The sequence below is a fragment of the Odontesthes bonariensis genome, chromosome 6 (assembly GCF_027942865.1).
Source record: "Odontesthes bonariensis isolate fOdoBon6 chromosome 6, fOdoBon6.hap1, whole genome shotgun sequence".
In the NCBI taxonomy this organism is placed as follows: domain Eukaryota; kingdom Metazoa; phylum Chordata; class Actinopteri; order Atheriniformes; family Atherinopsidae; genus Odontesthes; species Odontesthes bonariensis.
The window spans coordinates 21527096-21551944 of NC_134511.1; the positions used below are offsets into that span (position 1 = coordinate 21527096).

The window sequence follows — 24849 nt, forward strand, 5'->3', positions numbered from 1 at the left end:
TCTTCTATAAGTCTGTGGTGGAGAGAGGCTTTGCATCCATTAGTTGGAGCAGCAGCCTGTGACTCGAAGAAGCTGATCAAACTAATGCTGAAGGCTGGTTCCAAGCTGGGGACTGCTCTGGAGCTCCTGAAGCTGGACTGCAAAAGCGGCTCTGTGTAATGGACGATGCTGCACGTCTTCTACATAAGATAATAAGACAAACATCACAGTGTGTTCAGTCAGAGGCTTCTTCAGCTTTGTAGGCTACAGGAGATAATTCCTGCTCAGAGCAATAACTATTTGTTGAACTATTTGTCTTTACATTTGGAAACGAGAACCTTTCCATGTTTTCATTTCTGCATGTCTCAGCCTCTCGGATACTTTTTTTTAAATAGTGTCATTTACTCATTGACATTTAATCGTATTTGTTGTGAAGGATTAAATCATTTGCATTCAAATCTTTTTTTTTTTTTTTTTTTTTTTTTGGACTTAGCTAACACTATCTAATGTAGTCAACACAAGCTAAAAAATTAAAGGAACCATAACTGACAATTGATTTTGGCCTTCCCTACAAGGCAACCACCAAAACTACAAAATCTCAACCGCATGAGAGGGTTTTGACAGAGTCGGTACATCAGACGGCATCAGCTTCAGCTCGGTGTAAATCATAGCTGCACTTTAATAGCGCAACAATCTGTGGCTCTGAGTGGCTGTGGAGTTGAATGAACAACTCTCAGTCTCAGTAAAAATAGCCCATATTGACCTTCACAGTTTACAGATTGCATACTGGTGTACGTGTTGTTTCCGCTGCACACGGACTCTTTTAAACCTATAACTTCCACTACAGTAAGTCATCAGCGTGCCACACCACTAGGAAATTGTTGCTCTCTCCCCCTCTCTCCCTCTCTGGGTGTAGGCTATGTCTGAAAAGCAAATCTTGTTTTCCGTATTATGTGCCTCACATTTACTGACGTTAATCGTGACTCCGCGACCCACGAAGTCAGCACAAAGACACAAGTTGACGCGAGCGGAGTCGCCCTTTATTACACCCCCTTTTCCGCGGAGTTGTGGGCTCATTGCACCCATTCACACGCATTTTTCTACTCCACAGGTTGGGGATTTATATACTTGTGTGGTGTTTGTCTGACGTGACACCCCCCCCCCTCCTCCCCCCGGTCGATGGGAGGTCGACGTCACCCTGCCAGCGGAGGAGTGGATGGCCTCAGTAATAAAACACATGAAGAGAATCGAGGAAAAGGAGAAGATTGTCCGGGGACGGGCAGCAGCGCGGAGTGTGTGCCTTATTGTGTTCTTACTCCGCTGAGCAGCCACGGCTGTGCCATGTGCGCCTTTTAAATCAAACTGGGATATATTTTCCACCGCGGCAGCAAGAGTTCCGGTTGAAATGCTGGCGTTATGGGAGGCTTTCTTAGTTTTTTTTTTTTGAGTAGACAGACAGAGAGAGATAACTGTACTGTATTCCAAGACTAGCGGATTGGAGTGAAAGTCCGCCATATTCCGCCTTACCACGCCCGGGAGTCGAGCCATTGGAAAAATAAACGGGACAGCTTCTTATTCACGTGTTTTTCTCGCCGCCCTCATCCGCTGACGGTCACTTGGAAACAAGGGATTTTTGGCGATTGAAAAATATCAACATTGAAGGACTTTGGAGACGCCGACCGGACACGGATGACAATGCTTAACGAGATCACGCACAGCAGCGCGGAGGATGTGTCTTAAAAGGATCTGTTGATCATACTGAGACGGAAAAGCAGATCACACCTATTAAGATTTCAGAATTCGGATATTCCACTGAAACCGCGTCGGACCGCTGTTTTGAAGCTGTAAGGAAGAGCCATAAAGCGAACTGAAACGGGGGGAGAGTGGGGGTCAATAATTTTTCAAACATCTGATTTTTGCTCCTGTCCTACAGTCTGAACGCCGGTCGGGCTCATTAGAAGGGCGTCCACGCGTTATTTCACCACAAGCAGGCCTGTATGAGGACGTTATTTGGCTCTCGCAGGCCTCTGGTTTCAACCCTCCCGACGAATGTGAAATCTGGATGACTCAGTAAGAGAGGGGGGTGGGTGGGTGGGGGGGGGAGAAAATCGGAAAAGTGCGTGTTTGAAAAGGAGCGAGAATGACCCTGGAATCCATAATGGCGTGCTGCCTCAGCGAGGAGGCGAAAGAAGCCAGGCGGATCAACGACGAGATTGAGAGGCAGCTCCGCCGGGATAAGAGGGACTCACGCCGGGAGCTGAAACTGTTGCTTCTCGGTAAGCTCGGCAGAGGAGGGGAGGGAGAGGGAGAGGGAGAGGGGGGTGAGCCATGCAAATCCGCAAATTCCTCCCTCATCAAACATACCTTTGTCGGGAGGGGGGTGAGGGTCCACTAATGGGGGCTTCCTACCTGAGGCAAGTTAGGGAGTTGGTGCTTGAAACATGTCCGTGTTGGGAGTCGAGTGCACAGATTTGGCAGCTCAGCTTTGGAAGCAGATGCTGTCCAATTGAATTCCAATTGGCTTGAATTGGACTTTATTATTTACGTGCCTTGAGATGACATTTGTTGTATTTGGCGCTATATAGATAAAAATAAATTGAATTGAATTGAATTGAATCCAGCCAGGCCTAGATGGCTTCCAGTGTTTTTAAAAAAACAAAAAAAACAAACACCTGATTTGAATAACTGTGACCAGTTGGTATCGAGGAAACAAATGCATACCACTCCCCAGAGCTCCTGTCTTTTTTTTTTCTTTTTTTTTAACTTCCCATGCTTTTACAGGTCTAACAACCTGTGCAGCCAGGCCCGCAGGGGCCCCTCCAGGTGGTGTGCTTATGAGTGTGACAAATGTTGGCCGGGCCAAAGTCTGCTCTTTATTGGGCGTAATCAAGACAGTTTTGCAGCTTAACGCCAAAGCCCTGGCAATGATTATATCACAGCTCTATATATGAAACTCGGGAGGCTTGCCATCCTGTGTGGAAAGCCACGTGTGGCCATGCATTTATTGTTATATTGGTGTAAATCTTTCTCTGACTCAGCACAGCAGCCGAGCAGCGGGGAGAGGTTCAGCGTCTGATTGTGGTGTTAGTAGTTACAGTAAAAACTTGACTCAAATTCTCGATACCTGCGTATTTTCAGTGCGGCGTCAGGAAAGGGGAGAGGGTGGAAATTTTGCTGGAGTATTAGTCACATTGAAGAAATGTGAGGAAAACAAGTCATCTACTTACCATCCTGTTTTCAATTAGATTTTCAGCAAAAAGCCCATTAGAGGTGATGACTGTGGTCCTGGAGAGTGGTGCCAGAAGCCTCCTCTCGACCCAGGGCTCTCCTGAGCGCTCCACTAAGTTCTTTGGCCATAACACAAAAGAGATCTGTACATCCTAGTTTTGCCTGTCGATGAATGTTTTCTAGTGAAGCTTTTCTTCTTTGCCCTCCTGTTAGCATTAACTGATGTAATAACCCCCCCCTTAAAGGATTTGAAGGCGCTGACTGCCCCTTGTTAAGTATGGACAAATAATTGCATTGTTGTTGCCCCTTAATCTCTCTTAATACCCAACAATTTGCTCATTATTCTGGCACTTAAACAGCCAGTCACCTAAACGGTAACGTGTCAGACTGGAATGTAATGCAACGGTATTCCTCAGGATGTACGTTGCATTTTTTAACATATTTAGTCTCCGTCCTCATGCTATGTAAAATCTGAGCACCTATACCAAGTGATTAAGGAGCGTGTTTCATGTTTAATGCCTGGTTTGTGTGTTATCAGTTAACCACCTGGTTCTATAAGTATAGGCTATCATATTGCAGAGCATCTCAGTAGCGTGTCTCTGATGACGAGGTGTCTGCAATCAGTGACTTTAAATTTGCTATCGTCCAAAATGCACATAAGGAGTTATTTAGCAGAGTTCAACATTTTCTCAACTGTGAACCATATTTGTTTTGATATTGATGAGGTTCCAGGGATCAGATGGTGGGTATAGGTTTTGGGCAGCAGTTTCCTGTGGTGTGACCCTGTAACATTTAAGGAGCTGTGTGGAGAGGCTCGTGGGAGTATAAATAGGAAATGTAATATGGTCAAGGCTAAATCAGGACAATAGACCTTAGTTATCCCTCTATACTAAGTAGGGACATTCATACATGCAATTGGCAAACAAATGTCTGACCTGCTTAAACAATCTGGGCCAAGTTACCAGTTTTGTTTAAGAGCCTGTTTAATGTCTCAACAAATCAGCTACGACCCCCTCTGTGGAATTGTGTGTGTGTGTGTGTGTATTGTTGCACTCCACCGCTCACACTTCAAGTGGTCGAGTTAACCAGAGGAAGTTTTGTGTGCTCTATTTGGTTCCAATAACCCATTTTCCATAAGTGCATTGTGGGTTTTTAAAACTCACTAATTGCCTCGTCTCCTGTGGGACTTCGGCACAAAATTGCCCAGTCCAGTTTAGATGGTTTCCTGAGAAAGTCCATCGCAAGTTTTTTTTTTTTTTTTTTTTTTTTTCACCATTCGTCTTGGCTTTTAGACTCCACTCATGATATTTCAAAGCCACTAATTGCTCTGTGTCCACAGGAAGTGTGTGTGTTGAAGCGCACACAATATGCGAGAGCAGTGGCAGCATGTCGGCTCTCCACCTTGTGCATCTAATATCCATTAAGGATTTAAACTAATAATGGTAATGATGCTAATATTAGGATAGAAGAGTTTTGCAGCAATACAAATCTAGTTTAATGTCAGTGTTAAAAGTCAGACGCCCCTTTCACACTGCCCGTTTGAGGTGAAGCTGGTGTAAGAAAGGGTCTTGCAAGGTGCAATTGGGGGTCAAAGTTGGTGGGCCTCTTAGGCGAAAATGGAGATGGTCCCAAAGCTCCGTCAACATGTGCGTAAAGGACGGCCAGCATGGTGAGAATAAGCTGCTCCATACTTTGACTATGCGGTAACCCAGCTGAATCCATGGCACCATTTTTTTTTTTCTATTTCAAACTACATTGTAACACTTTGCTCAGTTAGTTCTGTTTAATCAGTAAGAGCAAGAAAAGATTAACAACGGTGGTTTGACAAGGACACTTTTTGGGGGTCACACTAGTGCAAACGCTGCGTGGAAAGGACCAGAAAGGGGAGTTGACTAAAGAAGAATCGAGTTGTAACATTTCCACATTCTAATGCCCACAACAAAAATGACTGGAGGGTTTTATGTTGTGTTGATGTAGGTCGTTAACACTTTTGCATCGTTTCAATGCTCCAACCCAGAGAAGTCCAAAACCCAGGCCAATGTGTTTTAATAGCTTTACAGCATCATTCACCACATTCCTTTTGTTATTTCCAGTTTTCCATCTATGATCAAAACAATCAGAGTAGGTCTGCTCCATGGCTCAATTAGCCACATGAAGCTAGCTAATCTTTTGCTAAGTTAGCAATGTCATTTATAGATTTTTATTTATCCTTTTAAATGAAATGGCATAATGTGAAGGTAAATGGCAGCAAAACATGAATGTATGAGAATAAGTAAAGATTTAGTACTTGACCTTATCAGTGAACGTTGGGTAGTAATGTTTTTTTTTCCCAGGTAAGTCAGTGACTCGTGTGTGATCATAAAGACACTTCCCATGATGCCATGCTACTTGGTACTGCCACCAATGTGTGTCTTTAAATGTTGTGTTGATTTGAAGATGTTTTATAGAAGAAATTATACATTGAGCTTTCAAATACTTTCTAGCATCCATTACAAATCCTTGCACTTTGCATTCTTAAGTGAAAAGAAAACTAAATCAATCAGCTGCCAACCGCTTACTGATCATTTCTATGGGGTCGCTGGGTGATGCAGCTGTGAGGACATATGTGGCTAGTCTTTGTTGTGCTTACAAAAAACCCAGAAGTCCTATTCTGAGCCGTAACGAAAGATATCCCGTGTTCAATTCACAAAATATTCGTGTCCTTTTGGTTACGTCCAGGTTTTTGATAGATCCGTGGATCGCGTGTACAGTACTTTACGATCATCGCGTCATCAGAATGGACTTTTTATCCATGCACAGAGCTCTGAAATGGAAAACAAGTGAAAGGGCACATTCACATTTATTGTTTCTTAGTTTCCTCTTGCATAGTGCGCCCCCCCCCCCCCCCCCCCCCCCCTACTAAGGCCAAACCCTGTTTGTCGGTATCAGCCGATACTAAACCTCAGATATCGGAGGTGAAAAAAGCTGATCGGTGAATCCCTAAAAATAATGTACTGATTCCATGAGATGTCATTCCAGTTGGAACTTTAGCCGCTTTCGGACAGACTGTTCTAAGAAAGTAGTTATCAGAACTACCCTCCTCGAATTTCGTTCTGATAACTATCCTTCCCCAGCGGAACTGTTTCAGTCTGCATTCGCACATGAGTCGGGACCTGATAGGGACTGATGCGCCGGGCGCAGCCGTCTGCTTCAGTGACGTGTTAGCCGTTTAGCGCTACATTCAAACACAAAACAAAACGGTAAAAGTAATGAGAGTAGAAAAAACACCACCAAGAAGCTCGTATGGAGAGCGGGGAGGCCACTGTGTTCATGGTCTGCATGATGGTGATATTAATCATGGACAATCACATCAGGCGTCTAATATCGAGGCTGGAAGAGCTCACAGAGAGAGTCAGGAGATACTTTTTCATTTCATGAAGGAAGAAAGGAGAGCAGAGCTCTGCAGACAAATGAGACCAGTGTAAGTTTAACTTATTAAACACGTGCAGGTTGTCTGTGTCTATCATGAGGAAACATTTCAGCCGTGATAGCATGGCATGGGGCTTAGCTACCGACCACCACACACCTCCGTCAGATTAGTTCTATAGAACTATGAAAAGACCCGACCTCGGAGAAGGAGCTAAATAGTTGTAGGAACTAAGGGAGAAAGCCCCGAGTTCCTGTATGTCCGAACACGGGAGAAAACGGCCCCGCGGATTAAAAGGTTATTAGAACTGCCAAAGGTTCCTACAGTCCGAAAGCGGCTAATGTGACGACCCCCCCTTCAGATAGGTTTAACCTGAATAATTATCAGCCTTATCAACATCTGATGAATTAATTTAGAAATCGCTCAATTACAAAAGTGGCACAGCCCGTCTCCAATCCTCAAGAGACCCGTGGACCTAGTTTTGATACCTGTCCCCCTTTTTAACATACACAAAATAAGAAAAGTGGGATGACTGGGTGTCAAGAGAAATCTGATTTAAAGCATCAGAAGGGGCCAGAGCACTTCTGAAGAACCAATAACCGTGATGGTGACTAAAGATGTCTGTTAAACTGTGTTACTGCCGAACCTTGTGCACATCATCCGTCAAAAACATTTGTTTTAAGTGTTGATCTACACAATCACTGTCGGCTCCGTTTATCGGACAGATGAAAGCTGTGGGAACTTTGTCAAGGCCACGACTGAACAAAGTCCACCTCAACCCTCTACAAACACAGGGCTGTAATTGGGAGAGGAAGAGCTACAGATGTTTTACGATTTGTGTATGAATCCAGCCAAGATGACTGAGGGCAGCGATAGAAAATGTAGAGTTTCAAAGAGTCCTAAAGCACCGTGGTGCAGTTAATGCTGAACACCTGCCAAGAAATGTGTTGTTGTTTCAAGGCTGCCAGCAAATTCACGCAATGAGTAGATTAAACACCCACAGGAGTGACTTTTCTTAATGAAAGTGAGAAACAAAAGCGGCTCAACTGTTTCAACTGCCTAATAAAAGATGAATTTTTATTATAGAATGAAACTGCGGTGGCGAGGGGGCAGGATTTCCGGATTTCCTGGGAGCCTACAGTAGTGCTATATCTCGCCTGTCTAAACCCTGCGTCGTTTGAACTTTGTTCAACTTTAGTCAGGAGCAGGGCTGAAAGCAAAGGCCCCACCGTGTGTTTTGTGAGGGGCAGAAAAACATGTTCGAGTCAACTGAAAGAAAGAAAAAAAAAAAAAAAAAAAGACCCTTTCTCTTGTGTTGCAGCTAAGATATTGGCAGTGAGTTCATTTTTTTTTTTCCTGACTCATGAACTTGCTTTTGAAAGTCAGCTGCAGTGCGTAACTAACACTGATGCTGTGCTGGATTTTTAGGGGCTGTTGAAACGCAAATGTTGTAAGACTGCGAGAAGATTTTTTATTATTTTTTTTTTTTAACAGACAAAGAGCAGCTTGTGCTCTTTCTTACATTTATTTTAATTTTTTTTCACCCCCTCCCAGTGTCCAACCTTAAGTATTGAGGCTTGGCATGGTCACCTCAGATATGATGCTCGTCCATAAAAGTCAACCTCAAACACAGGTTAATCTGGGATCACTGAACTGATTTGATGGCCATTCATTTTGTACTACTTTTTTTTTTTCCAGTAGTATTTGTTGATATAAAAGAAAAGATCAATCAAGACCCAGATGTAGGCTTAACAATTCCAAATAATTTTTGAGGAAATCATTAAACATTGCTATGAAACCATCTAATTTGTCTGCAGCCTACGGTTTTCCATATGAGACACCACAGTCTCCAAGGAGCGTATCTTACTTTGTTCTGTGGTCTAGTCCAGAAGGATATCAGAACAAAGGCAAAATCCAGTTTCTTTCCGCCATTCTAAAACCTATCAGTACGGCCAATTAAGAAACCCCGTCCACTGCCAATTTTAGACATGTTAACATGTACATATGGTGGTTTTTATATGCTACGAGGAAATTGGCAAAACGAGCAGTTGGAACCATGGGTGAGCACTTGAGCCTTGCAGCTGTTGCATGCTAAACACAGATTCAGACAGCCAGAGTTTGGTAAGGATCAACCTTGCAAGGTAAGACTTGTCAGTGCTGGCAATCCAGGACACAAGGTTTATCTAACATCAACGACATATTGGCAACTATTTGCTTGTGTAGACCGTGAAGGGGTGGAGAGTGTTTAGGCAGTCGATCCGCGAGTTGCAGCAAGCGGTGTAGGTGGATGCAGGGCAAATGTTTTCAGCCGAGGGGAAACATTTTGTGCATAAGTTTTTAGGCATTGAGTTCATGTGTTGAGAGAAATTGAAGGTTTTGACTTTCCACACTGTCTCTGCCTTTCCTGTTTTTCTTTTTTTGTTTTTGTTTGTTTTTTAAAAGTATTCTTAATAATTAGTTTTGGTTGGTTTATCCAGTAAATTTGCGACATAAGTTGTTATCGTTCGTGAAGTTATCGTTCAAATCCATCGCAGCATTTCTGTTGATCATTTACAAGATGATAAAGCTAAAAATGCGTCTGTCTGAGGTACACTTCATGAGAAACGGCGCTAATTTCAGTTTCATTATTAATGCTTTCTCTGCTCGTGTCAGACCTGTAAATTAGGATCCCTACAATAGAAAGTCAGTTTCTCTGGGCATTTTAACAGTTGAGCGCCAGTTAGGACTTTAGTCAGCCATTGTCCAGCAGCAGAGAGGCAACTTTTAAAGAAGTGGGTATACAGTGCAAAGAATTGCAACATATCCAAGAGACTGTTGGTTCCACTAGACTCCAGCACACATCACCTGACTGCTGACACGCAAGGCAAGGCAAGGCAATTTTATTTATAGAGCACAATTCATACACAGGGCAATTCAAAGTGCTTTACAGCTACATAAAATCACAAGAAGGCAATAAAACCATTAAAAAGGAATAAAAAATAAAAGAAAGAAATTAAAAAAGAAAGAAATTTAAAACCCATTAAAATAATCATTAAGTAATTAAAAAGTGAAGAGTGCAGATAAAATACTTTCAGGTGTCATATGCACAGCTAAATAGAACTGTTTTCAGCCTGGATTTAAACAATGTCAGAGTTGAGGCCTGTCTCACATCTTCTGGAAGACTGTTCCAGATTTTAGGGGCATAAAACTGAAACGCAGCCTCACCTTGTTTAGTCCTGACTCTGGGCACCAGCAGGAGACCCCTCCCTGAGGTTCTCAGAGCCCGAGTTGGTTCATATGGCTCTAACATGTCAGAGATGTACTTTGGCGCTTGACCGTGAAGAGACTTGTACACAAGCAGAGCTGTTTTAAAGTCTATTCTCTGAGCGACAGGAAGCCAGTGCAGAGACCTGAGCACTGGACTAATATGGTCGTATTTCCTGGTTCTAGTCAGGACTCGAGCAGCAGCGTTCTGGATGTACTGCAGCTGTCTTATAGCCCGTTTAGAGAGCCCAGTGAGCAGGCCGTTACAGTAGTCTAACCTGCTGGAGACAAACGCATGGATCAGTCTCTCTAAGTCTGGTTTAGACACTATTCCTTTGATTCTGGCAATGTTTTTTAGATGGTAAAAAGCTGCTGATGTTACAGATTTAATGTGGCTGTTAAAGTTCAGGTCTGAGTCCAATATTACCCCGAGATTTCTAACTTGATAGTTAGGTTTTAGAGAGAGAGGCTACGGCTACACGAAAACGAAACAAGGTTTTTTTTGAAAATGGGTACGAAAATTCTTGCGACCACACGGCAACGCGCTGCTGTAAAGAATCAGGTCCAGACGAAAACGGATGAAAACGATGAAACGATGCAGTACACACGCCACTGTGTCACGCCACGCTGTGAGACAATAGAGAAGTGTTAAAATTGGCTCACAGCGTCAACGTTTGACTGACGCAAAAACGTTTTAGCTGTAACAATGGAAACGAAACGAGGCCGTTTTCAAACTTTCCCACTCTGGAACCCGTTCTCAAAAACTATCGTTTTGGGGTAGTGGGAACGCCGGCTCCGTGTGGCCGCGACAGCGAAACGATAAGAAAAAGTATCGTTTACAGTGAAAAACGTTTCCGTGTAGCCGCAGCCAGAGTCTCAAGGTGACTGATAACACTTTCTCTTTGTTTCTGTGGGCCACAGACAATGATTTCGGTTTTGTCTGAGTTTAGCTGGAGGAAATTGTTTTGCATCCACACACTGATCTGTTCGATGCAGCGACACAATGTATCTACAGGCCCGTGTTCTCCTGCCGTCAGTGACACGTAGATCTGAGTGTCGTCTGCATAATTGTGGTAGGACACATTATAGCTGCGTATTAGCTGGCCTAGTGGAAGCATGTACAGATTGAACAATACGGGTCCCAGGATTGACCCCTGGGGAACCCCACAGGTCATAGCCATTTGGTCTGAGACACAGTTACCAATTTCAACAAAATATTTCCTGTCCTCCAGATAGGACTTGAACCAGTTTAAAGCACGACCAGAGATTCCCACCCAGTCTTCTAACCTCTGTAATAAGATCGCATGGTCAACTGTGTCAAAGGCAGCACTCAGGTCCAGCAGAACTAAGACTGTGACTCTACTTGCATCTGTGTTCAGGCGGATGTCATTTGTCACCTTGATCAGAGCTGTCTCAGTGCTGTGGTGGGGCCTAAAGCCTGATTGGAAAGTATCAAAAGCATTGTTAGACAGGAGAAAGTCACTAAGCTGTTGGTATACAACTTTTTCTAGAACTTTGCCTAAGAATGGCAGGTTTGATATGGGCCGGTAGTTGTTCAGTACTGTGGCATCAAGATTGCTCTTCTTTAGAAGAGGCTTCATGACAGCGGTTTTTAAGGCCTTTGGAAATGTTCCAGTCTGGAGTGAGATATTGACTAGATGAGCAAGTTGTGGTAACAAACTGCTCAGCACAGACTTTAGGAATCTAGTGGGTAACTCATCAAGGCAGCACGTTGATGAACTCAGACTGCAGATGGTCTCTTCGACTGTTTTGTCAGTAACAGGTGTGAAATGTGTCAGCTCTAGGTGTCTAGCTGGCTGCAGAGTAGTTATTTGTGTTGTGGAAATTATTGCATTTTTAATGCCTTGAACTTTGTCATTAAAGAATATTGCAAACTCATTACACTTGGATGTAGAAATGAGTTCTAAAGGCAGTGAAACTGGAGGGTTTGTTAATCTGTTTACTGTAGCAAACAGGACACGAGAGTTGTTACTGTAGTTTTTGATGATTTCAGAAAAATAACTCTCCCTTGTTCTACGCAAAGTCTGGTTGAACACACATAGCTTTTCTTTGTAAGTCTCATAATGAACCTGGAGCTTTGACTTGCGCCATTTCCGTTCGGCTCTCCGGCACTCCCTTTTCTGTGCCCTGACCGACTCTTCTTTCCTCCATGGCGCCCTTTGCCTACTTTTAACCATTCTAACCTTGACAGGAGCAATGGTATCCAAAACATTTAAGAGACTTGATGTGTAAGAGTTGAACAGATCATCAACATCAGAACACAGGGTGTTCTCAAACCTAATCATTTCCATAAACTGTGTCCCTGTTCTGTCATTTATGAGTCTTCCCCGAACAACTGCAGACGAAGCTGGTGTTTTGGGTAAAGTAGATAGGTCGAAGAAAACACAGAAATGATCAGATAAAGCAACATCCACGACATTCACGTTTGAAATAACAACATAGGACACGCATAGGCTCTTTTCTTCCAAAGTTATTCAAATGGAGGTAAAGTCAGACTGCGCATTTGTTCTGCCAAGATTCTCAATGAACCAAAGAGAAAGCACACCCCCGGTTCTTCACACCCCAATAGTTCCTGTCATCACTGAGGGGAGAGGGAGAGATGTTGTTCTTGGTCTCTCACCAGACCATGCAAACAGGCTGAGGGAAAAGTGGCCATCTCGTAATATTATACATGTGAGTGACTGTGAGCACATGCAGCATGTTTGAGTGTCAGTCACGATGCGGAGTCACAGAGAAAAAAAAAACTTTTCTCCCGCAGGAAAAAAAAAAATTGGCATTAATATTTGAAGATTTTTTTATTTTTATTTTTTTTGTTCCCCACATGGTTCATTTCCCAAATAGTCAAATCTGCATTCTTTTTTGTTTCATTTATCATATTGATCAGTATTTCTGTACTAACATTACATCAAATTACTGCAAAAAGAGTTCACAGTAATTGACCTAAAAGGTAAATGTTTCCAAACTTGAGACATATTACTCTAGCTTTTTAATGTACCTCTCTTTTGAAATTCCTAGGGTCTGTTTCTCAGCTCCAGCTCCACCATTACAAACTCTGACAGCAGACAAAGTTGGTGCCTGGCCAATGACACTTTTTTTTCTCCACTGCCGATAGAGTTGAACAGCTGAATTAACACATAACAAGTAATAGATTTGAATTGAAGCACCGCAATTAGCTTATGACACCCAGATGAGCTTTTGGGAAAAATGTATTGACTTAATTTGAGAATGAGATTTTCTGGATCCAGCTCCTAGTGGACGTCAGTGGTATTACACTTTATGGCCCTTGTATGTTTATCACCTGGTGGTTGGTGTCCAGGGCTGCACGGTGGTGTGGTGGTTGGCACTGGACAGCAACAAGTTTCCTGGCTGGGGCCTTTCTGTGTGGAGCAGCCTGTATGCGTGGGTTGTCTCCGGGTATTCTGGCTTCCTCCCACCACCCAAAAACATGCATGTCAGATTATTTGAGTGTGCATGGCTGTTTGCCTGGTTTGTCTCTATGTGGCCCTGTGATGGACTTTCACACATAACTTAGTCTACTCTGGTTGGATCCACAGGCATAAAGGAGGGACATGAAATGTGTACAAACTGTTTAACTGTACACAAAATACTTTTTTTGATTATTTTTTTCTTTTTTTAACCGTACGAAATTTAAGGCAAAATTGAGAAGAATTGGTAAACAACTCTGTCAGTTTTAGGTGGGACACTACTGTGTAATTGGAAGTGATATGTAAAGGGACCACAAGGACACACATTTAGATGCTCATGAATGTTGACAGTGGCAGCGGCTCAGTTGGATTTTACATCCACAAATCTGTAATAATCCCGTAGAAATTCCAATGTTCCTAATGCTTTTCCCAAAGAGGTTCAGGAAAATGCGAAGTGATCGAATGTCGATTTTAAGAGCACGAGTGCTGACTCGGTAGATCGAATGTGTTGTGTGGCTGGATGAAACCCAGCACAAATCTACTAAATAAATAAACTCTTTGTCCTCTTTTCCTGTCGACTTTCTCAGGCACTGGGGAAAGTGGGAAGAGCACATTCATCAAACAGATGAGGATTATCCATGGCGCCGGTTACTCCGACGAAGACAAGAGGGGTTTCACCAAACTGGTCTATCAGAACATCTTCACAGCCATGCAGGCCATGATCCGAGCCGCGGAGACTCTTAAAATCCCCTACAAATATGAGCACAACAAGGTATTTAACATCCTCTCACCCAGCTATGACAATGGAAGTTGAGAGTGATAGATGGTTTGGTAGAGAGCGAGTAAGTCTCTACAAAGTGGTCGGAGCATGCCTGCATATTTTTAGAGTGCCGTCTATCTTTTTGGGAACAGCCATCCATAATCATTTCCTGTCCTTTTTAACACTTCCTGTGTCCTTAAAGCACTCCGGTGCTCCATCACACTTTGTGTATTTGTGTTTGCTTGCATGTTTTGGGTGCATTCAAAACCATGTGGATATACCGTATAGGCACACAAATACACATATGTAAGTAAACAAGAAGGACCTGGCCCTGCACTATTCACCCAAATGTGAACCTCTCTCTTTGGCGTGCCTGTTTTTTTTTTTTTTGTTCACCTTCCTCTTTTATAGGAGTCGCTCTTCGTCTTAGCTTTGGTAGCTGCTGCCGTGACCTTTTACTCACACTTTATTCCAGATGAGAGTGACAAATGAAAGGAAATGGTGCGTAGGGGTGGTCACCCTGGCAACTCTTGTTTTGTTTTTTATTTATCAGACCATTTCAAGTGTCAGCTGACCACATGTTTCAGTTTCTCTTTGCCAGGCCACTGTCAAAGAAACAGAGAAACAAGTTCTGGGAGAAATCTGGCTCAGCGGGCTGATTTCTAGCTTCCAAATGTTAGTATGACATCCTGAATTGAAACCATAATCTTGAACGTCAAGATCTCCTAAGTATTCAGAATGTCCCTGATTAAATTATTATATAACATATCGATACTGTGGACATTGTGACTGAATTCTGCTTATGTCAGTCACATTTTATCAGCACTGTCATTTCTGTTGAGACAAGTACACGTGGGCAAGATGTTCCTGACTACCATAAACTGCAATAGAGAGCTCCTAAAACTGGATGCTATAAAATGCTCACACTTGCCTCTGCGACTGCTATATAATTTATACTAGTTAAAAAAGAGGAAGGGGGGAAAAAAAAAGATCAAATCTTTTTCAAGTGGGCATTCAGTTTTAATTATTCATTGGAGTGTTTTGGAATATTTAGGGCAAACCTCACAGGGGAGATTTCTGGAGGCTCAAGCGATCATATCAGCACAAGATGTTGGCTAAACTTCCAGCCTACTCTGTCTGCCTTCATGTTGACAAGTTTTCAAACCGCTTAGCTTTCAGTTAAAAGCAATATGCACAGTCATTTAAACCTCGAAAAACTCCAAAAGAAAAGCTTGTAATATCGGAGCCGCTATAGGCATCGGCTTCATAATGTAAACCTTTATGCTAGAGGCGCAGGTTGCAGCAGGATCCCCAACGCCGATGTGTGCATGACACATGGTGAGATCTAAAATGAGCTGGGATTGAACTTGGTTTCGGTCTCTGTTGTTTTGGTGGATCTCCATTCTCTAAAATTGCTTTCGCTTCCCGTCTCGTGTGTTCATGCTCCTGAAGAATGAAACCGATTGTGCTGTTACAGTCTTTTTTTTAATTTTTTTATTTTTTTTAACTTCCAGACACCGTTTCACTCTCTTTTAATACAGAAACACAGACGACAGTTTCTTCACGTTACTGCATTTTATTGCAGAGTAATACTAATTTGCATCGTATCCTTCGACTTAACACCCAGCTTCTGATCTGTTGGAACAGCTCTCTGTGTGGCTGGTATGTAAAAATGCTCCGTTGGACACTCTGTGCTCAGTTCATTGTCTGCTAGATTAAATCCACGGGTCGAGCAATTTATTTACCTGAGTATGAAAGCTTTCCTTTGTGTGTACATCTGAGAATCTTTTATTGAAACGATTAAATATTATGTCGACTGAAAAGTATATAGCATTTGAATGTGTTTAACATTGGTTCATTAGTTGGATCCTAAAAAGCAAAGCAGGTCTTGATCTCAAAATGTAGACTATATTTGCTGTAAGACTTAATTGGGAATCAAAGAGTTTGTGAGCTGGGGTTTTTACTTCAATGCTTAATAAACTCAAAATTCTTTAGACTGGTCACAGTCTGCAGCAGCCGTCCTGCCCTCACTTTGCCTCTGATTGGCTGTTCTTTGTCAAAATCCTCACATTTCCATCTCCAACCATCTAAAGCAGGGATGTCCAAAGTCGGTCCTCGAGGGCCGCTGTCCTGCAGGTTTTAGATGTTTCCCTGCTTTAGATGGTTGGAGATGGAAATGTGAGGATTTTGATCCCATCAGACGGCGAGATTTTACAGAAAAGCAGTTTGAGAAAAAAGGCATTTGGTGCTCAGCCCTCCAGGATCCAACTGAAAACTTCACCCACATTCAGTGTTTGAGAAGAGTTAATTACAGATCTTGACTTGAATGGCCTCGTCGGTTATGTGTACAATGAAACGTACAGCGACACCACTGAATGGCTCTGCTCCGTACATGCACCCTTTTGCACACTGTTAACAGATGGTTAAAGTGGGAAGTGTTTGTCTCTGACACAGGAGGTCACTGACATCATAAAGGAAGTGAAAATGAAACATGACCCTTATGCTTTTACTGTCTTCTTGGTCATTTATAGTATATGTCACAATCCAAGGCTGCCAAGATTCTCAAACCTATCCACTGAAAAAACACTCATGGCCTCAAGTCTCAGTTAAGCTCAGACCCTGCTGTTGGGTTTTAAGGTCTGTATTAGCGGGTTTAAAAGAAGGATCGTGCCGTCTCCCTTTTTGACGCCCATCCACATCAGTGACTAAAGCTGATTAACGATATATTTTAGCATTATTCATTCCAGGACAAATTTAAAAAAAAAAAAAAAGTATGTGGGTTTCAGGATAGAGTTTTCAGGATATTCTACCGGTTCCGCAGTCGGGCGCACAATCTGTGCTACATTATAGAGCACCGTAGGTCCACATACAGTAAGTATCCTGTGTTGAATGAAAGGTTTATAAGTAAGGGGTAGATGGGGCTGCCACGTACGGTAATTGCTGTAAGCCTTGACGCTGATGTGTCATCCCAACTATTCATTTCAAAGGGACGTGTCACAATAACTGCTCGGCATTCTGGTAAAGTGTCTCCTGCTATTACGGTCTTGCTGAATGGAAGTCACGCCTGCTCCATTTCTACACAGTGCGAGCTGCTTCGACACTCAGGCACGTGTTGATCTCTGTAACAGAATTTTAATGGGAATCTGGGGGGCAGCAAAATTTTCCCCTTAATACCGTTCAAATCCCCGGTGGGATTTGAGCTTCAGATATTAAGTCCACGCTGAGCCCGGAGGTGCAAAGAAGTTTCTGGATGTAGAAAATGTGAAGGAGTAACAGACTAAATCCCTGATGAGTAGGACTGCACAACCTGTACGGTGATTGTTTTTTATTGATTATGTGTTTTTTTTTTTTGTTTGTTTGTTTTTTTTGTATATATATCTTATTTTTTTTTATATATATTATTGAAAATGTTTCAAGGTTTGGAGACTCAAGTTTTCATTCCTTTAAGAAATTAGGAAGCGGGTTTTCTGACTGTAAATCACAGAATTTCCTGTGGGTCTGTTATCCACCAGGGCAACGCCAACATTGTGAGAGAGGTGGACGTAGAAAAGGTCAACGCGTTACAGAATCCTTACGTAGATGCAATCAAGAGCTTGTGGAATGACCCAGGCATCCAGGAGTGTTACGATCGTAGGAGGGAGTACCAGCTCTCGGACTCCACTAAATAGTGAGTAGAACGGAAAAAACAGAGAAGCCATGTTGGGGGGGTGGGGTTCCATGATGATGACAGATCCTGGATCCTTTTTAATCCCTGTCTCTGTAGTTATCTGAATGCACTGGACCGTATCGCCGAACCTTCCTATCTTCCCACCCAACAAGATGTGTTGAGGGTTCGAGTCCCCACCACGGGCATTATTGAATATCCATTTGATCTTCAGAGTGTCATATTCAGGTGAGATCAGATATTTATTCAGGAACTGATGCCATGATATTGCTTTTCTCTTTGGTTTTCTAGCAGTTTGAATTTGATGACTTCCAGAGGATGTGCAGTCAAAACAATAAGAGACGATATTCAGTGAAAGGCCGAGCTCTGAGAGCCATTTATTTAAAAAAAAATCTTTTTAATAAAAAATTTTAAAAAGTTTCTCGTAAAACAAAAAAAACGCAGTTGCGGTAGTTGCGCTGTGGGTTCTGACAAGTTTCGCTGTAGATTCATATTCTGGCAAGTTAAAACGCGTCACGTAAGGATTGTGAAAGTGCCCCATTTCTAAAATGCTTCATTTTCAATTTTCAAGAGTAACCCCATAGAAAATTTCTTGGCTTTACTTCAATCGTGATAGAATTACAGTAGGAGACTCAGAACTTAATATCACAGTCACCTGAAGTTGCACTTAAATGCTCCACCGTATCATTGCATTGGCTTCCCCCCTTTGGCTTTAAATAACAGAGTCCAAAGAGCAGCTCTGCTGGAACTCTGCTGAGCGCTCACAGCGATTGTTTTCTCTCTCTCTCTCTTGATTGCTGCCATCCTGACAGGATGGTGGATGTTGGAGGCCAGAGGTCAGAGAGGAGGAAGTGGATTCACTGCTTCGAGAACGTCACATCCATCATGTTCCTGGTTGCACTCAGCGAGTACGACCAAGTATTGGTGGAATCGGATAACGAGGTGATTTGTCTTCTTTTGTAGGCGAAATGAAAAAAAAACTCAGTGATTACGTTGTATTTTGGAGGCTTTTTATGGTTTCGTGAGAATCAGAAGATGAGTTAAAAGACAAAAAGCTTGCTTTGATGAAAACAACAAAAAAAGTCCGATTCTCGTCCTGCTTGGATGTGCGCCACCTCTTTTCCCACTTGCATTTGTAAATGATCAGCCAGCTGTTCTGAACGCCGCCTCGGGCCACAACTCCTTCTTTAGAGAATATAGTGTGTGTGGTTGAGTTTGCAAAAAAGTGTATTAATGAGCAGGTGTGCGTTGTTTGTGCTCACGTGCTCCTTCATCTGTTACTGCAAGCCTGCAAACTACGCAGACCAGCTGCACGCCCTCTGTATTCTGATGTAGTCAGATAGTTTAAAAAAAAATTGGTTTCAAACTCTTGAGGCACTGCAGCACTGAAAGCCAGGCTTGCTTCCAGAATGTTTTTTTTTTGTTCAGTTAAACACTGAAATGGAGTGCAGGGGGAGATATTAACAACATGGCTGCCCTTCTCTCCTCTCATCCTCACTGCTCTCCCTCTGGTGCTGTTAAACATTTATTAAACCCTCCACTTAATGAGTTTGAAAGACTATGGTTTAATTAAGCCATTAACCATCTCTCTCTCTCTCTCTCTCCATCTCACTCTTCGTCACCTCTTCACTACACCCCCCACGTACACTCACACCCTCTGTGTAGAACCGGATGGAGGAGAGTAAAGCTCTGTTTAGGACGATAATCACGTACCCCTGGTTCCAAAACTCCTCAGTCATTCTGTTCCTCAACAAGAAAGACCTGCTGGAGGAGAAGATCATGTACTCTCATCTGGTTGACTACTTTCCAGAGTACGATGGTGAGTAGCAGTCTTTGAGACTTTTAAAAGCATGCACGAAAGGTTGTTGAAGCAGACTTGAAACTCGTGAGAAGGAAGTAAAAAGTTTTCTGAACGTCGGAGCTGTTCGGAAGAATGTGCGGAAAGTTCGATCCAGACTTTTCCCCCCAGCTGCTGTTCACACATGTGCTTCATAGCTTTTCACTGGAAGTCCCGGAAACGGAAGGGGTAAGTCCGTATCGAGCGCACAGGAGGCAGGAGGTGATGCAGAAATTGCACCGCATCGAGCCGCGGGAATGAAATGAAATGGCTGTGATGTTATTCCAGGGATTTGCAGACGATAACAGCAGACAGGGCTTCTTGTTGTGTTGATGCACACTCGCACAGCAGCGTCACGTGTTCCCGAAAACCTGCCGCTGCGTTAATACATCGTCCGACCCGCTGATGCTCCAGAAGGTTTACCACGGGGCTGGGTGAAAAGTCGGCACAAGAAGTCTGGAGCAAAAGATTCGGACGTTGGCACGTTGAATGCAGGTTTAAGATACTTGTGTATCGATTTTATTTCCTAGTTGGGAGGCTACGTCCCAGATTATGTCAGATTACTAGTCAGCAAAGCACGTGGGTCAGCAACAAGTCTACACATTAAGTAAGAGAGAGTTTGAACAGAAAAGTGGACCATTTCGACACAGCTGGATAGGATCCTAACACTGATACACTGGCTTCATGGGCAAGTCGTGTAATTATTTTAGCGTGGTGCAGTTTCAACTGCTGAATACAGCCGATTGCATTTGTCGTGATGCGGCATGTTTTCCCCCCCTCAACAGGTCCACAAAGGGATGCCCAAGCAGCTCGAGAGTTTATCCTCAAGATGTTCGTGGACCTGAATCCAGACAGCGATAAGATCATCTACTCTCACTTCACCTGTGCCACCGACACGGAGAACATCCGATTCGTCTTTGCTGCCGTCAAAGACACCATTCTGCAGCTCAATCTGAAGGAGTACAACCTGGTGTAGAGCGCGGCGGAGCGTCCGACTGCAGGCCCTCCACACACACTGACTGACACAATCTGTGAAAGGATGGATCACACACACACGCACACACACATAGAAACAAAATCTGAGGAAAAACAAAATCTAATGGTTGCATAATATTAATTTATTTGCCATTTGTTGACCTCTTGGTCCCCAAGGGGTGAATGAAGTAAATGTTTTCTTGCTATTTAAGGCATTGATGGGAAACGGGGGGGGATACTGAAATGAGTCGAGGAAGGAGCTGAAATGAATGCAGCGTGCTCCGCTCCTCCTGCCGTTTTATTAGACGAGAAGAAGAAAAGGTTTTCATTCCTTTTTTTTTTTTTTTCACCCTCCCTTGACACGTCGTTTGATTCTGAAGCTTCATCAGGGGCATTTGCCAAACAGGAAGTGATGCGTGAGATCGACGGCTTCCTTTTTTGCTTTAACAGACCAATTGGCAAGTGTCTTGTTAAGTAGGCATAAACTGTGATTCTTAAATTATTTCTGATTGATTTGATATTGATTGACTTTATTTCATAATTAATGTTGTTATCATTATTATTATTATGTCGCATGGACCTCGGTACCATTGAATCAGTAGAACGTGTGACTGGAGGAACGTTTCCTGCACGCGGGGGTTAATGATCTTTTCCTGAAACACGGGCTTGTGGTTGATCCCAACCATCGACACGACCGTGAAGTTCAGGACTGTGAGAGCAATTGGCTTTGAAAGTGTTTTTTTTTCTTTGTTTGTGTTTTCTTCGGTGCAACAAGATGTGAAAGCTCACGGCTGCTCTGTCGTTTCAAAGCAGAATCAAGAAAGCGGCAGTGACTTTACGCGGTCTGAAGGGAGCAGAGGGGATCCTTTACGTTCAACTGTGCCACATTAACGCTTTTTATCACGGTGATATGTAGGCCTATGTTTATTGCCAATGCCAAAACAACTCAAGCCCAAGACTCCCACTTTGCACTGTTAACTACTTCAATGAGATGAGAAGTGTTAAGGAAAGAAAAGGGCAGGGCGACTAGTGCAGAACGAGCGGACCGGTTGACTGAACAGACTGACTTATTGATCAACCAACCAGATTCTGAAGTATTCACCAAAGTCTGCACTCAGTATTTGCCCACTCAGCATGGACTGACTGAAAGCTACAGTTGTTCAGCAGGCGGTTTGAGAAGAGGACACAGCCACTCCAGCGCACTGAGCTGCTCCAACTGTCCAGGCCCCACAGTTAAGCTGTCTCTTTGCAACTGTCCAATCACAGCCCGGCTGTCTTGACCGTTGTAGCGGAATAGCAGCGGAGAATGCATTTGGCTAGTTGCTGTGTAAAATGGCAGAGTGTTGATGTTCAGTTTGTACCAAAGTAAGCCCTTCCTGTTTATAATTGGCACCTCTTAACTTGCAATTCCCGAGTATTTTTTTTGTAATAGTTCCCTAGAACATAAGCCTGTAATTTACATTTATTGAGGCATAGTGCAATTATGAATGCTATAATCATTGTACATACATCTTTCTCTCTCTCTACATATATATATATGGCAGCATCTTTGTTGGCTTTGTAATCATAACTTTTATTTTTGGCAGATTGAATGTGCGGTATTGAAAATGTGTATCTATGTAATTGTATCGTATGTCTAATGGCTAATTAATTTTTGGAAGAAAAAAAAATGTTATTTACATGTTTGTTTTTGTTTCCTTTTTCCTAAGAGGAGAATGTAAATTTTGTGTTTTGCCATTTTTTTTTATTTCTCAGCAAAGAAACCTTGTTAAACTTCGGAACCGCATTAAGAGGAATGTTATGCTATGTCAGCAGTTTTTGTTGAGTCGACTTTTGTATGAGTAACTGCGGACTGAGTCGAACCTACAGGGCTAATTGTGACGGTTTAGTTCCCTACAGGCTTCAGGAAACGAGCGCTCGTCACACAGGTGTCATTACATCACTCAGTGGTTCTTATTCTTTTATATTTGACTTCATTGCACAGCTTCTCCATAAGTATTGAGAGTCCTCGGTCTACCCTGCACACCCCTCGTGGTGCTGAATACTCCCCACCCCGCCACCGACTACATTTGTAGGCATGATGTTTTGTATCATAAGTATTGTTTGGCCAGCATGGGTGACGGGCAGGGTAAGTGTTGACTTTGGAAAAAAACTCCTTGATTTACTCCTCGATTGCCACAGTTTCATTAGAATGTACAGTGCTGTGTTATGGCTTTTATTTATGGGAAAAACGAGAAAACACACAACAGTTCACATGTACATATTGCCTTATTAAATAAGCTGTGCCTCTGAAGTCTCATGCAAGGCACCAGTGTTTCAATGAGAAGAGAAGCTCGTGCAGCTGATAATGTCCCGTTGTGCAGCTGGAGGGTTGTTTGGTTTTGGCTTTGTTGTTCTGTGCTATAAGAAGCTCCGGGAACAGCTTCAAAGTGTAGCTCACGTAGCCATTGTAACATAATTACAGGACATTAGAAGCACCTCACGAGTGAATTGTAATCAGAGTTGACTTTCTGTTGATTTTGTAAAGTTGTCACGTCGGATTCATGTCTTAAAAGCCTCGCCACTGTGCATTATGATGCATTGAACTGTCTGCCGTGGCGAGGACTGCCCCTGCACACGGGGATGTGTAGAATGTGCTCGCAAGGTGTCACAATTTGGACTCCAAAACCATTAGCAGCAACCTGCTGAGTGTTTTTGCCACATTTGGCTGTGTTTTGGCACCCAGAGGCCACTTTGGCAGGTAACCAGCCCGCACTCGGAGGTCCTGTTGTTTTCAGATATTTCAGCTGGCTGGCGGATTAGCTCTCAAGGATGGTTGACTTTGGCAGGCTTCAACCACTGCAACCGGTTAATTCCAAGTCCAATCCACAGTGAGCTTGGAGTAAATAAAGATTTTACAGTCGCCACTCTCCCAACAGCAGGGCCGAGTAGGACAGACCGCACACATTTCTGCTAAAGGTTTAAGTACTTTCAGTGTGGTTCTGCTCGTTGCCGGGAGAGGTTTTGAAGCTGGACTGTAGTTTCAATTTATTAGTGCAGACGATTTCTTGTTGTGTCCCTGCTGTTGTAAAGAGGCGAGTTACGCTGGCCGTTTTACTTAAAGGGAAAATCCACAGGTAAACTCGTCACAGCAGAGACTATGTGAGTCAAAAGAAGTGGTTCCCAAATCTGAAATTGATGTATTTTGTAAAATTATTAAGCTAAATTGCAATACAACTGAATAACACTTGCAAAATTGTATGACTGGAGTTGGTGATGAATATGAGCCAGATAAGATTATGCAAGTGACCTGTGCCTGTTCCACCGAGCCGTCGAGGATGGATTTTCCCTTTTAAGCAAGCAAAGATTCCGTCTGATGTGGATTTGGTGGCACACATTCCCGCCAGCCGCTGTTCAAGATTCATGCAGTATGTCCCAAAGCAGTCGAGTTTTTCCCCGTATATGGAGAGCTGCAGGGTTTGGAGATATAACTTCCCATAAACTTCTTTTTCTCAAGTTTCAGCCACATCATCCGATTGATTTCAGCTCGTGTACTTTTGGGTTTCTTTGCCTCCGAATCCTGACGATATGAAGTTTATTGACTAATTTTGAAATAGTGATGATGATGATATCCAATCATACTTGTGTAAAATGTTTCCTGTATCCATAAACTCGCACTCCTTCAACATGTTTCTGAATGAAGCAACATGTCTCTTTTCAACTCTTGTCGACTCATTTTTTTTTATTTTCTGTCATTTTTAAAACCCAGCTGCCGTTTCTACACTGTGGCTCTTATTACTCAGTTGTAGTTTAGATCAAAGCACAAAGCTTTCCTACACCCATGATCATTTGCATTTGCATTGCAAACCTGAAAATCTAGGTAAAAGTAAAAGGCGTCGGTTTCTTTTAGAATAGTAACTCTTGCCAAGAGATATTAGCAAGAGACATACGAGATCAAGTTGCCTTTTAAATGAGGATATTAGTTGTTTTTTTCCCCCATTCTGTTTTGTTCATGCAGAAGAATCCGCTTTCAAAGACAAAAAGAGTCAAGAAATTCAATGGCTGCGAATGAGAAAGAGCCGTGGGCCTTCTCTACAAATCTCTCTGAAAACGTGAGGCAGCTTTCTTTAAATTAAAAACCGAGACTCAAAGAAATCACTATCCACAGTCTTGGTTTTCAATAGGAGCTGATTGACCTTCACCTAAAAACTGAGGCTGATGTGAATACAGCAGCCAACAGCTTCACTCTGACTCACGCATCTCTGTGCTGAAGTGTCTCCACGAACATAAATATGTGTTGAGGACTTCGATCAAAAAGAATCGGGATCAACG

The 24849-nt window shown here is 42.9% G+C and overlaps 1 protein-coding gene across 1 annotated transcript; it reads left to right on the plus strand.

Annotated features, from left to right (window-relative positions):
• The first annotated feature begins 1044 nt into the window (after window positions 1-1044).
• Window positions 1045-24238, plus strand: LOC142382233 (guanine nucleotide-binding protein G(q) subunit alpha). Its single transcript, XM_075467866.1, has 7 exons — window positions 1045-2255; window positions 13890-14074; window positions 17575-17729; window positions 17826-17954; window positions 18539-18668; window positions 19392-19545; window positions 20349-24238. The coding sequence occupies exons 1-7, from the start codon at window positions 2120-2122 to the stop codon at window positions 20537-20539; spliced, it is 1080 nt and encodes a 359-aa protein (XP_075323981.1). The 5' UTR covers window positions 1045-2119; the 3' UTR covers window positions 20540-24238.
• Window positions 24239-24849: the final 611 nt, after the last annotated feature.